Genomic DNA, 16,543 nt, shown 5'->3' with positions numbered 1-16,543 from the left:
TGTCAAATTTCATCATAAGGAATTTTGTTGCAAATTGTTTTATACTATAGTTTTTTTTTATTCTATTACACACCAAGATAGCAAATCCAATGACCAAGTATGAATTAAATCTTTAAAAATCAACAATAACATAAACAAAACATGCGAGATGCTGAAATAACGTAAAATAAGAAAATTTCATTACGTTTGTTTAATGTTTTTCCAAATATTTACTAAACTTAACTGATGAGACAGGGTGAAAATAGTAATATCTACAAGTTTATCAACGGACAAACACATTTTAGTTCATCAAAACTTTGAAAAGACAAAATTTGGATTTATTTATAAAGACGTTGTCTTTTATTTCCAGTTTCATGTACAAACTAATATCTGATATTTTTTTTTATTCCAATCATTTTAGGCAAAATTTGTGCATGTACATAAAATCTTGAACAAATACACAGCAAAACATATCTGCATTGGTTTCCGTATCTTTCATAAATTTACTGTGTATCTTCCGGGCTTGTTGTAGTCCCGTGCTGACATCACCAACCGTACCAATCACTAACTGAACACGATCACATGGTACAATTTGGACAGAAAATAAGCAGGTGCTTTTACTGTTATTCTTCCGTTTTAAAATATATTATAATGAATTAATCTAACTTTCCATGTAGGCCTTAATCCTCATTATCTTTCAGCCATGCAAGATAGAATTTAAAACTTTAAATAAAAATATCCGTTGATAGACAAAAATAGCGAATTTCCTTTGCACTGATGAATAACGGAATGTTCAGTACTAAAAAAATCATATTATTCAAACAATTAAATTCTTTCTTTGATGATTCATGCGGGATATGAAGGTAGTGATCATTGCAGAAAAAATACATAACACGCGTTCATATTTACATCTTTCTTTTAACAAATTAATAAAATTGTTTGTACAAAGTACCTAATTACTATTAATGTACATCAGTACATTAGCTAAAAAAAACAGCCAAATCGTCTCCTACGGGAAAATGAGTCTGTCGTCATCATGATTATTTTGTGCAGTCCGTGGTTTTTCTTAGGTCGCTGTAGGTTTCGGCCAATCGATAAACAGGGCGTGTCAATTTTAGTCTTGTCAGTTTCAGCCGCCCGAGATTTCGACCAATCGATAAATGGGGCGTGTAGATTTCAGTCTGACTGTTTCTATAGAGCTATGAATTAACTACTGTATACAAGGAAATATTCGCCCCCGTTTTATTTTCACCTCTTTCGTTCTCGTTATCAGCGGGCGAATTTAAGACTTGACGAATTCTAATGTATTATGTTACCTCTCTTTAAACACAGCTATGTCCAGGCAAATCTAAGACGGGCCAAACCGTTTGCAAGTAAAGAAAGGCGAAATAAACCAACGGTGAAAATAACCATGTAAACAGTACAAGTTTCCGTAAGAAATAGAGGGAATCATACTCGGTAGATGTAAATATTTCTCTACAAATTGTTTCACAGTTTACAACTTACATGTGTCACCAAATGCAAGTTTGGAGTACGCACGTGGGATGGGAAGTGAGCATATATAGCTGAAGTTGTCACTTACAAAAAGTCGCACCGTGTATCGGCATTTGAATCATTATGCTACTTTCTGGCGTTTCTGCACTATCGACTCACTTGTTATATTGATTTTTAGATTGACCTTTGAATAGCAAAACTACCTCGTCTCGAAAATGTTTGTTGAATACCCCGTATACTATTGGGTTAAATGAAAGATTAAAGAAATAAGCTGAGTTAGCCACCACAATCATTTGTCTGAGTGAGGTCGACATCTCCTTTAAGTTGAAAGGTTTCACGGCGTTGATGCTTTCCACTACTAGGGTTGGTATGTAGCTGATCACATACATCAATGCGGCCAGACTAAACATGATCGTCGTACGACTGGTCCGAACATTCTTTTTTCTACTGCTCGTCAAGACTGTCTCTCTTCGTTTTTTATTCGACTTTCTATCCACGGACCTTCGCTGAACCACAGCAACGCTTTCCTCTTCACTTCCGGCGGCTGCGGGTCTCGTTATGGTTCCTGTTAATGGTTGTGCCGAGTTTTTTGTTTCAGCTCTTACTGTCACTGTATACCTTACAACTTTGCTACTATTCGAGGGAGAGGAGTGTGAATTTGTGCCTTCAACTGAATTATTTTTATTTAAACCTGTTTCAGAACTTTGATATGACTCTTCGGTAGCTTGCCTTTTCGCTATGTCTGTAATTGATATGGTATCCAAACTCTCGGAGACTGGTAAAGATTCTCGAGGACTTTCCGATGGTTTGGTTTTGTCACCTAGTACAACAAACCTTGACTGTGGCCTCTGAGCACTCGTACTTTTACGGGGCACTGTATCCTGAAGTTCTCTACTTGATATTGTGGAGGATCTATTTGTGGTCCATATTCCGGAATCGTGACTTTCTCCGACCGTACTAAACTTCCACTTTATTATCGCCCAGTAGACGCGACAGTACAAAACTATAATTGCTAAGATAAAGCACACCGTGATGACTAAAAGCAGAAAAAAATACAAAGCAGAATAAAGAGATCCTTTGAAATTATCATCGTCTGCGCAATCCTTCCCTGTTATCACTGCATTTGACGTCACAATAGTTTCAGTGCCATGGAATAATGCTATTGGCCAGCTGAGAACGAGCGTAAAACAAACCGTCAAGGCAAGTATTTTTTTAACTTTCCGAATAGAAATATGTTTAAAGGGCTTGCATATTTTGTAATAGCGATCAAATGCTATACACACTAATAAAATGCTGGAACAAGAAGTGCAAAATACCTCGAAGAAACGGACGGTTTTGCAAATAGCTGGATAGTTCCCACTGTACATTGGAAAGCGAAGGTCAAGAGTCTCGAACACTAAGAGGAAACATGTAAGAGTATCAAACACCGCTAAGCTTGTCACGAAAAAGTTTGCAGTTGACTTTTCAAAACGGAATCCAAACACGTATACAACCAAAGAATTACCAGTCAACCCCAAAATGATAGAGACTATGTAAATAATGAGAGTTGGACGGTTTAACTCGTATTGTCTCTCATTTGAAATCCATGATAGATATTCGGAAGCTATAAGTGATTGTGTAGTGCTGCCAGTGTCATTAGCTACAGAAGACGTCAAGTTAGAGGTCAAAGGTTGAGTTGACATGGTTGAATAGTCTTTCCAAATAAATTTGAATGTCGCTATCTGTCCTTGTCCTTTTAATTCAGTCTGTATCCAATGCACAAACCCTACAACAGATATAACAAACATTAAACCATGAACCAAGTGGTATTTTCTGTTGAGAACCAACTGGACAACAATGCTTGTTAACTTCTATGGAGGGATGAATGAATTCCCTATGATAAATATTTTCGTCCATACCTCTTTTAGCATTCGTTCAGGCTCATAGAAAATGCATCGTATGAAAGCTCAGTGGCAGGGAAACCATTTGAATATTGTGAAGGGATAAAATTATTTGATCATACTGGTCCGTTCAGATAAATATTCATTAGTCAGTGGATATGAAATTCCATAAGATTCTAATTAAAAATTTTAATTCAATGGTTCAAATACAGAGAATCCAATTTAATCGTTACCCCTGGGAAAAATAAATTCTTTAATGATTTCAGATTAGCCTATAAATTATCTTATTCTAAAAATTTATTAGTCTCATGTAAGACATATTTTTTCTAGTATACTTTCTGATATAAAACCCTATTAATTTCACTTATATAGATTTAAAGACTAACTCACCATTTACGATGTTTTCCACATGTTTGAGCCAGACTTTGATTAAATATTCATTGGTCAATACGTTCTCATCCAAATCGTATTATGTGATAATATCAGGAAAGGTCATGACTTCACATCATCCGGGTAATTTCTGTTGGCATGGGACCACGGATATAATATAATGTATATCCTTCGATTATGCTTCGGTTTTTCACTTGTGTTAATTATAAACCATACAGATATGATAATCACTCCTTAAGTGCATGTTGGTTATCGAATAATTCTGCTTGCAGATTGAAAATGAGAATACATCCAAGCAATTCTTTAATCTATTCATTTTTGGGTCGGTTAGGATGCACAAGGATTCAGGTGAATAAACAGTGTAACAAGGAGGAGATCAAATTGTGTCGTTATGTAATTAACGTGCTTTTATAACATAACGAGTATGCGATTAGCAAATAAATGTTTCGTTTAAAGTATGAGAATTATAATTTACTTTCATGATGCCGGTGTAGGAGCTTTTGAGAATAGAGAAAAAAGCAACGATGAAAGATTTTTTTCCGGTTTTCAGTGAATATTTAATACAGTAAAGTAGACCGTCGATCTTAGGGCATTGGTTTCGTGGAGATATGCATCTCTGGTCAACCGTACTGCCCCCTCTCCCGATGTATTGAATGAATTTGTATGATAAAGCAATCAAACCATCATTTCCATTCCAAAAGCATGCAGTCAAGCACGGGGTAGAATTGCCAATATCTAATTGCCATTAGGAATGTTTGGCTTTTAATTATCTTTTTTTTTTGTTAAATATCATTGCTTCGTGCTTCAGATTGATATTGTCAGGATCTCAAAAAACACGTTTCCGTTACTAGATCATTTCAGCTCTTTCGAAATATTTAATAATCAATGACGTAATAATTACCTCACTTATTTAGGCTGATTGGATAGTGATCTATGCTGTTTAGTTTAGCTTTTGCACTGACTATATTCAAACTGATGCAATCATTGTAGTTGAAAATGTAAACTTATTTACGAGAGTCAATCAAACAATACGAGGACAAGGTGGCTGTGTATGCATATTTTTTAATAAAAGTCATAACTGACAGATTACTCTATGCACCAACACTGATTTTATTGATATATGCAGTTTCAGTCTATTTGGTAATAAGGTATTTTTGATACTCGACTTTAAAACCAGCACGTTTTGTCACCAAGGAGCACGGCAACGTTCAAAGCATGACGTTAAGATGACGCACGCACAGTTGATAGAAATATCCTTTACACCAGATCTAGTCTCTTGTGCCTTTCACCTTACAAATTCAAAATGGCACTGTACCTCTTCACATCTTATTTGACCAGATTTGTTCGAGAATCATTAGTAAGTTCTTCAAAGTTTTCATTTGATTACCATGTGTCTCGTTGTTAACAGTAAGGTACTTATTCTTTTGACGGTGAGTCGTTTACCTCCATCCCGGATTGGACACCAGTCCATCGCAGGTTAACCATCAGCATAAGCCGTTACCCATTTTAGCTTGTTCGACTGAGACAATATAGATAATGTTCCTTGTCTAAGTACACAGGTCGCAGTATCAAGTGACTACAGCGTGGCTTGAACCAGCAACCTTTGGGTTACTAGCCTAACACCGAGCCATGTACATGTATTCCATCATCATTTCTGTATTAAACTTGAAGGAAACAGTTTATGCTCAATTTATTTTTAGATAGTCTTTGATCATTTTCTATTTCCAAATACGATTAATCTAACTTCATTTCGAAAAAAATCATTAAAGGCTCCGTATATAATAGGATTAAAGCCAATATTAAAAAAATGTGCCGCATTACACACCACGATTAGTCGCCTTGTTGGAATTGAGAGTTGGTTTTCTTCGAATGACCCTATAGCATTGACACTTTCCACCGCAATGGTGGGGATGTAACTCATTACATACATGAATGCTATCAGACTTAGCGAGATAGTGGTTTTACTCAGATGACGTTTCTTCCCGCCGTTTTGGAGACTTAATGGACGTCCACTTTCTTTTTCCGTGTGGCTCCTATTAGGTGTTCTTTTAGTTGCATCGATCGGTTTGGCTTGATGAATGCGACTTTCAACTGGAATCTCAACAGAAACACGTGTTGTGTCGCCATCAACTGGCAGCATATTGTTGTTATAAGTTATTACATTGTTTTCATCTTTTACGGTTTGATTGTTTGATTTTATTCTACAGTCGACTGCAGGGTCATCACTTTGATGTTTTCCTTTTCTGTTGTTTTGAAAAGGTATTCTTGACTTGATTTTCATCCAAATCGAGTTATCAAATTTCCCAGAAACTTTAGTAGTGCTCATAGAATTATGTTTCCACTTAAAAACTTCCAGAAATACGAAAATATACATTATCACAATCACCACAATGCACGCTATAACAAATACGAAAAGAACAATGAAATAAATTACCGGATACATTGAATCTTTGAAACGATCATCATCAGAACAGTCTTTTCCAAATACTTCAGGATGCGATGTTTTGACCAATTCCGGACCATGAAATAACACCATAGGCCAGCTTAGAAATGCAGATACTATCAATATGCATAGTATGCTTTTTCGGACTGTTTTGAGAGAAAGACTTTTAAATGGCTTACAGACCTTATAGTAACGATCAAACGCAATGCTTACAATAAATTGGCTGGAACCGCAACTAAGAAACACTTCAAGACATCGCACAACCTTACAGATATTTGTGAAGTTCCCAGCATACATTGGGTATCGTTTATCGAAGATTTCGAAAATCAGCAAAATGGAAGTCACTGTATCACAAGCTGCAATACATGTTATATATGTGTGTACTGTTGACTTTTTCAAACGAAAACAGAAGACGTAAACCACTAGACTATTCCCAAACAACCCAAGTAAAACCAAGAGTAAGAAGATGACAACAAAAGGCTTGTTAATGTCGTATAGTTGTTCATTAACTCTCCAGAGGTAATAATCTTTTGGAAAATATTCGTAGCTTGTATTAGAAGGTAGATCCAATCCACTCCTTCCCTGGTTGAATAATATGTTCGAGTTAACTACGAATTTCCCAAACATCCTGCTGCTCTCTACGCTACACTTGATGTACGTTAGCTGAATATCGAAATACAATAATTTTTAAAAACATGTTCACGCCAAGGATAAATATTAAATTGATATTGTAATACATCTAAATAAGACGCACATGCAAAAACAGTCTTAAAAAAGGCTAATTTGAGTGGAGTATATTGCATTATTCAAGATAACAAATGTACCATAATCATGGAGGAAAACATGTTTCAAATTGCAATCAGCAACATATATCTAATATTTAAATTTAAATAATGACTTGCCTTATCTAGAAAGTTACAGGTATGTAGACATCAATTCAGAGTTTGCAACTTAAAATGAAAACGATTAACTCTGATGATTTCTTACCTATGTAAATGAACATTGAGGCGAACGGCTGGTGAGTTGTATCTAACGACGTCGTTTTGTGATTAACAAGACTACATTACAAGTAAATACTGGTAAACGTAGATGTGCAATATACACATGTAAATCCTGTTTGACCCAAGATGATGACCTCTATAAACGTGACAAACTACGCAAACTGAATAAAGAATTTTTTTTTATCTTGAGTTTTTGAGGATAAGAATAACTAGAGTTTTTTAAATACAAATCCAAAAAGTATGAGAATATCCTCTCGATACTATCCCTAGCTGGTTAATATTTTAAATTATTGGCTACTAGTCTATTAAGTTAAATGCGTGAGGATATACTACTAAGTATAACAATATTATTCAAATATTGACTGCGTATGAGGGCAACATACGAATTTTGGACCTTCGGACGAAATGTTGGACCGGAAGACCGGTTAACATCGAATTTCAAATCGTTAAAATTTTGACCTGTTGAATTGAAATTCGTTTTATTGGACTTTTGGTTGAATGCAAAAGAATATCTATGAGGTAATTACAATCTTAGTGTTGCTTTTTTGGATAATTTAAAAGCATGTAATGTTTTAAATTCTGATGGTGAAAAGTTATTTGAGCAATTTACAACGACATTAAAACAAAAATGCACAACTTATACCAATTTTAAGACATTTCACAGTTAAATAACGTAACTGAAGTCCATATCGCGTGCATTTTCCAAATCCGTTTGTCATAATTTGTCAACCGGATTCATACACATTCACGTACTTAGGTTAATCCTACATTGAATGTTTGTGCATTAATCGAAGAGATATTTTTTTTAATTCACACAAATTTACCTGGGGTGTTATTATACTATTTTACAACAGTGATATAATTGATTTTCATAAAAAGTAAGTCATTTTAATTCCTCTCTTATTTTTCATCCAAGATCTAAAAAACAGACCATGATAACTTACAGTACCTACTTAGAGAATGTAAACACTCTTGGTACATCTTAACACTGCAAGCCTTTCTGGACCCCTTGAAAGAAGAATGTGTTTCTCCGATGATTATGTATCACATTGTATGTTGCTCGATTATTTAACATAAAATATAAATCAACAGTTAGATGTAATTCATAGTTGTTTTATTCACCAAAACCAAACAAAAACAGCTACAAGTGTTCACTCTCAGCAACTTTAAAGTGTTATTTTTATTTGGTAAAAGTAGTTCATATCAACACAACATTAATTACTACATGTAATGACTTTTTAAAAAATATTCTAGTATTATCAACAAATATAAGAAAAATAGCCAATGTCTTTCACCGATGATATAATGACAGGATTCGGGACAGGATTCCTGTCGTTTTATTTGAGTTATCTCTCTTCTATATGGGCTGGATCAAATATGTGGATATAATGAAAACTATCGGAAACAACAACTCATTGCAATTTTCAATGACCGCCGCCTATTACACATGATACACAAGCGGATTATAAATTTGTTATATAGATCACGCACAAATATGTTGTGTGGGTCGATTTCCAATATCATGGAATTTATACGGAAACGAAGATATGGAATTTATACGGAAACGAAGATATGGAATTTATAGTAAAGCTAAAGATAAACTGTGCTTTCAACATTTAATGATAGGCGATGAAAATTAGATATATACATGCATACATCAATTTTCATTTCTATGGGAATGTTATCTTGGGTTTTCGATGCTGATATTGTGCAATATGTGCATATTTTTGAATGTAAAAATGTTTGTTTTTTTTTTAATTGAATAATTCAAAATTTCAAGTAATGCGCCGATGGGTTCAATTTTTTTTCTAAAGGGGCAAAATAATTTGAATAAAAAAATATATCATAAACGAATTAAATGATTGATGACATTTAAATTTTGAATATGAAAATGCTGTTAAAAGTCACCAATTGGTCACACTTAACAACATTTCCACCATCTGTGTTGGTCCAGGATTTGATCGAAGTTGATTGTTTTGTTTCAAGTCCCCGTGCCTCTATATTACGATGCCTATTCGCATATACTAATTATTTCATAAAGAAAGAAAACTGTTTATTCTGCTTGCATGTTTCTTTTGATGGCATGTGGTTAGTAAGATACCCATGACCGTAACAAATGTGCGGGCGAGTCAAACTATTTTTACAACACCGGAAAGCATTTAAACCAATTACGTTACTATGGTTACGGGTAATGTGAATATTGAATAATAAACGAAAAAAATTTATTCGTATCAATAATTGTATGGTATTAAGAATCTGTTTCAACAATATAGAATGCAAAAAAAAAGTAAATGAGATCAAAATTAATAGATATTAAATAGAGTAATTGATTTAAATTGGATTGCAAATCCGTCTTTCTACGTAATTTATTAAGATTTTTTTTGTATAATGTACGTGAAAAAAATCGAGTGCATGGCATTCGTTGTAAAATGGAAGCAAAATCCTTTTAATATTCCCTGTTTAACACTTGAAGTGGTTATTACATACTTGCTTTTTGAATCTGTTGTAAGGCTAGGAATCGTTTTACATTTTATAGTTTTTGAAAATTGTACAAAAGTCGTCAGTGATTTCCGTTATTATTACATGAAGCTCTCGGATAGGAAAATGGAAAAGTATTTGATGATTATTACCGTATTAAAAACCGTCATGGACGTTTGCTTCCTTATTTTTCTAAATTGGTTTTTACAAAAAATATAAGCTGATTTTAACCCCACTTCAGGCATGAAACAGGCTAGCTAGAGGCATCTGCTGGTTTCGAGTAGCCCTGTATTACGTTAACAATTAAGGTATAGGTCGTGGATTGTCACAACCGCAACCATTTGGACTGTTTAACGTATCTTAATTACTTTGTATTAATTGTTATAAAAATGTGTCGCACTGCCACACGACCAATATTCCAAGATATATGTAGTATCTCATTGAAAGTATCGTTGATTTTAAGAATTCTATACCAAGGGTACCGTATGTATTTTGTCATCTTTTTCAACACGCGACCGGTCATTTGCAGATCATGCATTGATTTCCCTATTTTATATAGATTTTTAGTATCATTAATTTCTTATCAAAATATATGCACTTATGACTTATTAACGAATGACTAAAAATATGGAAAAATTATAGTTTATATTTTGTCAGATAGCGTACCAAATATTTCATTGCAAGATTTTACACATTTGAGTAAATACAAATTAATTCCAACTTCAGGGCTGATTTTTTAACATTAACGGTACCTTTGGCCAAGGTATAGAAAAGAAACGAAACTTTGGACTGAAAACCAAACCACTCCAACCTGCAAAAAATAAAAAGAATATTGGTCAATTAAAAATGTATGCAAATTATGAAGAAATTATTCTTGGAATTTAATTCAGAAAAAATCGTGTTTAAGTGCTGCCTCACGAAGTAATTCGACCAAAGATGTCATAGTTACTTTCTTTTTCTATTCATAAAAACCTATCATTACCACAAACGGCGACATTCATCTTAAGACAACCACTGCGGGCGAGGAATTCACGGTATTTCTTTATAAAACGCAAGTTCAACATAATTGTACCAGTGACTCTTGAACCACACCGTCATTAATCTCGTCCACAACACAATCATCTTATTATGATCGTCTGCACCGCACGAGATATGTCCCGGATATTCATTCGCCTTTCGACGTAGGCGTGATTTGGCTGGATGCAGCAGTCATTGATTCAAGTGTCATTCTAAACTAGCTATAGAGTTTCCTTGGTGTTATATTAGGCAACAACCGGCTGTGAGATTTAATATTACGGACAAAAATGAACCCATATACACATCGTGGAATATTGTTCTTTCTTCCTCAAGGAAATTAATGTCGTTGATTAATATTTACTTGTAAATCACTAAAGATGAAAGGAGAATCTAGCAGCGATCAGGATGAAACCCAAGGATACAAACGCTCGACGGGAGTCTTTTTACAGGATTCTGATGTAAAACTCCGCAGAAAGGAACGAGTCCCAAAATGCTGTGTGGTGGGGGATGGGGGCACGGGGAAGACGAGTATGATGATGCGCTACACCCTCGGGAAAATTCTCTCAGACTACCAACCCACCTGCTTCGAAAACTATACAAGTGAGTTCACAATATGAAAATTCGTCGTAATTTATGATTTTTTTCTCCGTACAATTCAATAACCATACATTTAAATATATTGTAACAATTACTATACAATTTTTGTACAACTATCGTTGCTTATCAATACGCATAACAATTCTGCTTTTCTTTTTTCATGGAAAATAAAACCTCATAGATTCCCATTTGTCAGAAACTTGCAAAAGAAGATTCTAAAACTTCTAAAACTCTAGTCATTCAGATTGAAGTGGCTTAAGATATTAATATTCATTCATCTGAAATTGTTCATGTCTTAATATGAATAAGACTACATTCAATTAAGTACGGCTAAGCTTAGTCACATCCTACTGAATACATCGGAAGGATTTCCCATCTTCATATTTCCACTTATAATAGTTTCCATAACTCACATGATAAGGAGGGCTATCAAGTTAAACGTTTGTTGTATGTCGGGGTACTTTTATATTTAATTTATGGATGATGATATATTACAAGCAAATTATTGTTTGGTCTTACAGTTAAAATAATTTACAAGAAAACTTTCTTTTTCTAAAAAGATATTAATAACAAAAAAACGTTGTTTAAACTTTATGTTTACACTAATTTAGGTGTCAAGTGATTAATTGTATTTAAAATATGTTATTTCTAATTGATGACATTTGTAACATTCCTCTCTACCCCCCGAAGCAAATTATCAATCGCTTAAAATCACGCAGGTTATAAAAAAACACGATATGAATCTATTTTGACGGAATATGACAATGTGTGCTGACAAAGATAATCAAAGACATGCATTGTAATAAATATAACTGGAAGCTATACTTGTAATCTATTTGCATTGGAATTTTTTAAAAATCCAATGACATCTTTTGACACTTGATTTGAATATTATGCAACGAGTTTTGCACCTGAAGCCAAAAATTCGTCTCTTGTTTCAGTCCAAAGGTTAAACTTAATTGTGTGAAGCGGGGTTTTATATAGTTTCTCAGGTGTGGCATGGCAGCTTAGTATAATACTTATTCATTCATGAAGGTGTCTGGTGTGTTTTAATTGTCAACATTTTGGTTCATGACCTCACCCATGAGTTTGGTTATCTTGTCTTTGTGTTAACGCTACCATAAGTAAAGACGTAAATAATACAAGCAAATAAGTGGCTTCTTGCCGTGTGATTAGCCTTATCAATAATGGTTTTAGTGGAGTGTTGATCAAGGGTTTGACAACATTAATCTTGGATTTTTGCTTCACAATTGCCTTGTAAATAACAAGATAAGAATTAATGCGAACATAGTTAATAAACAATTACATTCATCTTATGTCACGCCTATAATTTGTTATATGAAATATACTCAGCCCTCCCCTAAAAACCACGAAAAACCTGTCAAACTAAAAAACATCTTGCAGAAGTACTACATGTAGTACATGTGCTTCGCATTAGTTACATATGTTTATTGTAGACTTGCTAGAATCGCTTAAAATAGAAATGTTTAAAATTACATTTTATAATTAAAAAAACTCCCTTGAATCAATATGGCAAAGTAAGGCTATTACTTAATCATAATAAATATCTTCATCATAGTCATCATCATCTATTTGGCATTTTTCCACAGACTGTGAATACACAAGGAGATAGGCAATCTCCGTCTACTTGTAAGAGGTCGCTAAAGTTCGGCACTTCCGTCCGCATTACGCGCATCTTGCGTTGTTGAACTGGGCTAGGCAAAGTCCTGTTAAATACTCTATTTAGACATTTCTTAGCCGAATCAACATTCAAGAATATGCTTATATATAATATTTAAACACTTTAAAACTCTGATTATTCTAGTAAAACTCTTTTTAGAAAATGCGGAAAGTCAACTTATTTTGGGACAACCCTTGTATGTACCTTGATCATTAATGGAAAGAACTACACGTGATATAGGCTATTGTTTGCCTGCTATTCAATTCATATTCATTAATATACTTCCGTGTATCTTTCTGAAAAGAATACTTTTTAAACTAATTAAGTCAACTTATTTGAAATGAACTGAAGCAGAAGAAGAGAAGAATTACAAGCACTTATTATATTGCGTTTTGAATATCATTCTTTCGACTAAATGTAAAACGTTACCAGAAATTAAGCGCACATATATGGTACTTGTGATGAATATACATTTTTCTGTCATCCGTTATTCCACCTTTGCCTTAGGTTAACAATTTGTATCTCATTCTAATTCTTAAAGTGCACAAAATTTTGCCATTTGCTAAAACTAGACCTTGAAGGTAAATAACTTTCTCTTAACACTTATAATTATGCTGATTTATGCATACTTCGTCTCTCTTGAGTTCTTAAATTTACTTCTTTTTTTAAAATACCAATTACAAGGCGTAATGTCGTCTTTGGTATTTACTATACAGGCATATTAGATTCATTGCTTAAATTTATCTCAATTAACTTGATAATGTTGTCCACTCAAGAAATAAACAGCTTCAGACAGAATAATTTCACACAAGATCTGTCAATGAAACCATTATAAGGACACATTAAACCTATTTCGAGTGGTCTTGGTTCCTCCCATTGTATATGTTGTCGTATGTTGTCATTTGGCAACTCTTTCGCGGGTTTCTGTCAAAAAGAAATGACATTCTTTTTACAGGTGTATCCATTCGACATTCCCAAGTCATAAATTTGTAAACATGTGACTTCTCACACATTGATTATATACACAAAAGCAGAAGTCTACAATCCCATATATACTTAAAGGAAAGGTACTATTGTTATTATTTCTCTGGTTTCGAGTAAAACGTCATATGCGATTGCTTAGGATAAAAAAAAAGACACAATTGGGATAGGTGTACAGAACTGTATGCACAAAGATTTGTGGTGTTTGAAAAACGTCTTATATTGTACAAGTATCTACAGGTAGTACCCCTTTTCAATGGGAGGGTCATATTTCTTCTGACGACTGTCAATGTTCTTTATGGTGTTGTGTTTATAAAGTCCCTGTATTACTATACAAGGTCAACACTATATGAGTCCTTGCACTTACTGGGGATGAATCGGGTGACTTTCATACATCGTTAATTCTTAAGTTAAAAAAAATCATCATTTTATGACTAACCCCTTATACATATTTTTTTCTTCCTTTTTTTTTTAATTTCTTTGCGCCATTTTGATTCAGGAAGTCAATATAGAATACACATTTTTACAGGAAACGGTATTTTTGAACACTCAAGGTTATGTACATTTGTACATTTATTTCCTTGTATTCAGGTTGTATTTGTGCTACATAAAGATTTTAAGATGTGAATTCCGAGTTCGACTGCAGTGATTTTTTATTTTTACACATTCACACACATGCATAATTAAATTGAATGGATGAAAACTCCGTCAAAATCCTCAGTTGGTTTAGATATTTAGCAAAACAAAATATTGGGGGCTTATATACCGGTATTTTAAAGCAGTTTATATTTGCTGTGACAGATTTATTATTAATTTGAAAAAAAGTATATGGGAAAAAAAGAATGTTAGTCTATCGAAACTGATAGAACTTTTCATGGACGCTAAATTAGCACATGTAGAATTGAGGGTAGAATACCATGTATACATATTAATCTAAAACAGGCTGTTAAAATATAGGTGCCCTGAAAAATATCAACAAATAATTCAGTTTTGGTGATTATACAAAAAGTTAAGCCTCAGAATATACATTGCGGTTTACATTTTCAAATGCGGCTTAATTGGACTGTCTAAAGTTAAAATATTTAATCTTTATGTTTCTTCGGTTCAATTTCAACTTTTAATATCTTCATTTATTTCACATTTTTTTTCTTTCATTCTTTTAGTTGATATTAAGGAAGGAGAGAACACGCATCAGCTGAGTGTGCTGGACACAGCTGGACAGGTAAGCAGGGGAGAATAATTCAACATTGCAAACGTCTAATCAAAAATAAACGGTAATCTCAAACTGCCGACAAATGTGAATTCGTTGTGCTTTTGCCATAACAAATTAGTAATACAAGTTTTCTTTTGAAAAAAAAATATGCAAAACATTTTTATTTATCTTTAATTGATTTCTTTTACAGGAAACGTACGATCGTCTGCGTACGCTTGCGTACTCCGACACCGACGTATTTGTCGTCTGCTTCTCCGTGTACGACAGCGACTCGTTCGAAAACGTGAAATTAAAATGGATTCCAGAAATCAGACAGTTCAAACCCGACACACCCTTTTTCATTGTGGGCACACACACAGACTTGCGTCATTCTGTGGTGGACATTACAAACGATTGTGTGAGCACGGCTAGAGGCAAGAAGTGCGCCAAGAAGTGGGGAGCCGTTAAGTACCTCGAGTGTAGCTCCATTGACGGAACCGGTTTGGATGAGGTCTTCCGGTTAGCTTACAAAACCGCGGTGTCCCCCAAAAAGAAACGACAAACATGGAAAAGCTTCAAGGACGCCGTGAAAAGGCGTACTATGATTTTCTAAATTCATTTATTGTTGAAATTTTAAATTATGTTATTGTTTGTTATTGATTTGTCTGTAACAATTATATGATGCGATTTACATACAGGAAAGACCCATTCTGCATGCTTAGTTTTGCATGCTTTCATGCATACATTCGTATATATGTATTTAAAACAAGTATGTTTATAGTTGTATTTTAAATCTATTCAGGCATAAGTTTCAGAGAATGTGGATTCATTCATGTATATTTAACCTCTGCTTGTCTGTATGTTCACGTGCTTTCCGATGAAATCCAATTTAATTTGTTGAAGTTTTACAAAAATTATTTTTGTCACGAAATTTATTGCTATACACAACAATAAATTATCTCTGAACAATCAAAAACATGTTTTCCTTGTCGTTATTTTATTTTGTACGGAAAAATGAGAGTTATTTGATTATTTGAAATACATTTCAAGGAAATATAAGTTTTTATAACTTAAACTTTTTCATGTTATTAATATGAATCATAATAACTCGAGTTTCCTCTTCCGTAGTGACTAACTAAAACCAGATTTTTTGTTCAAACATCAGTTGTTTTACAATAATTATTTAACACACATATGGTTAAATGCATATAATTTCGATTATTTATTAAGTTAAGCCAGACGGTCGATGTATTAGATTTTAATACGTTGCTTATCCCGAGATCATTGAGAATTTGGTTTTCAATGCTGAATTTACAAAAAACAAACCAACCAAAATTGCAGATGTGTTGTTTCATTTTGTGAACAGAGTCGAGCAAAATGTTCTATACAGTGAAATTGTATAACTGTATT

At 33.7% G+C, this 16,543-nt stretch overlaps 3 protein-coding genes across 3 annotated transcripts; 1 reads left to right on the top strand and 2 right to left on the bottom strand.

The window, feature by feature from the left end:
- Positions 1-453: 453 nt before the first annotated feature.
- LOC128178228 (alpha-2C adrenergic receptor-like) lies at positions 454-3,312 on the bottom strand. The gene has a single exon (XM_052845288.1). It carries the CDS (start codon positions 3,258-3,260, stop codon positions 1,629-1,631), a length of 1,632 nt encoding a protein of 543 aa, XP_052701248.1. The 5' UTR covers positions 3,261-3,312; the 3' UTR covers positions 454-1,628.
- A 1,482-nt stretch (positions 3,313-4,794) lies between these two features.
- LOC128178405 (uncharacterized) lies at positions 4,795-6,925 on the bottom strand. The gene has a single exon (XM_052845546.1). It carries the CDS (start codon positions 6,811-6,813, stop codon positions 5,455-5,457), a length of 1,359 nt encoding a protein of 452 aa, XP_052701506.1. The 5' UTR covers positions 6,814-6,925; the 3' UTR covers positions 4,795-5,454.
- A 3,951-nt stretch (positions 6,926-10,876) lies between these two features.
- On the top strand, positions 10,877-16,109 carry LOC128178625 (uncharacterized). The gene is made up of 3 exons (XM_052845874.1): positions 10,877-11,282; positions 15,105-15,163; positions 15,345-16,109. The coding sequence occupies exons 1-3, from the start codon at positions 11,060-11,062 to the stop codon at positions 15,744-15,746; spliced, it is 684 nt and encodes a 227-aa protein (XP_052701834.1). The 5' UTR covers positions 10,877-11,059; the 3' UTR covers positions 15,747-16,109.
- Positions 16,110-16,543: the final 434 nt, after the last annotated feature.

This window comes from Crassostrea angulata, chromosome 3, assembly GCF_025612915.1.
Source record: "Crassostrea angulata isolate pt1a10 chromosome 3, ASM2561291v2, whole genome shotgun sequence".
Lineage (NCBI taxonomy): Eukaryota > Metazoa > Mollusca > Bivalvia > Ostreida > Ostreidae > Magallana > Magallana angulata.
Note: the sequence above shows the minus strand (reverse complement) of the source record. Positions and strands in the feature narration are given on the sequence as shown.

Excerpts from the sequence above, each read along its gene's own strand:
- LOC128178228 (XM_052845288.1), bottom strand. The coding sequence starts at position 3,260 with ATGTTTGTTATATCTGTTGTAGGGTTTGTGCATTGGATACAGACTGAA.
- LOC128178405 (XM_052845546.1), bottom strand. The coding sequence starts at position 6,813 with ATGTTTGGGAAATTCGTAGTTAACTCGAACATATTATTCAACCAGGGA.
- LOC128178625 (XM_052845874.1), top strand. The coding sequence starts at position 11,060 with ATGAAAGGAGAATCTAGCAGCGATCAGGATGAAACCCAAGGATACAAA. Across the intron at positions 11,283-15,104 it reads CTGCTTCGAAAACTATACAA|TTGATATTAAGGAAGGAGAG; the intron begins GTGAGTTCACAA and ends TCATTCTTTTAG. Across the intron at positions 15,164-15,344 it reads TGCTGGACACAGCTGGACAG|GAAACGTACGATCGTCTGCG; the intron begins GTAAGCAGGGGA and ends TTTCTTTTACAG.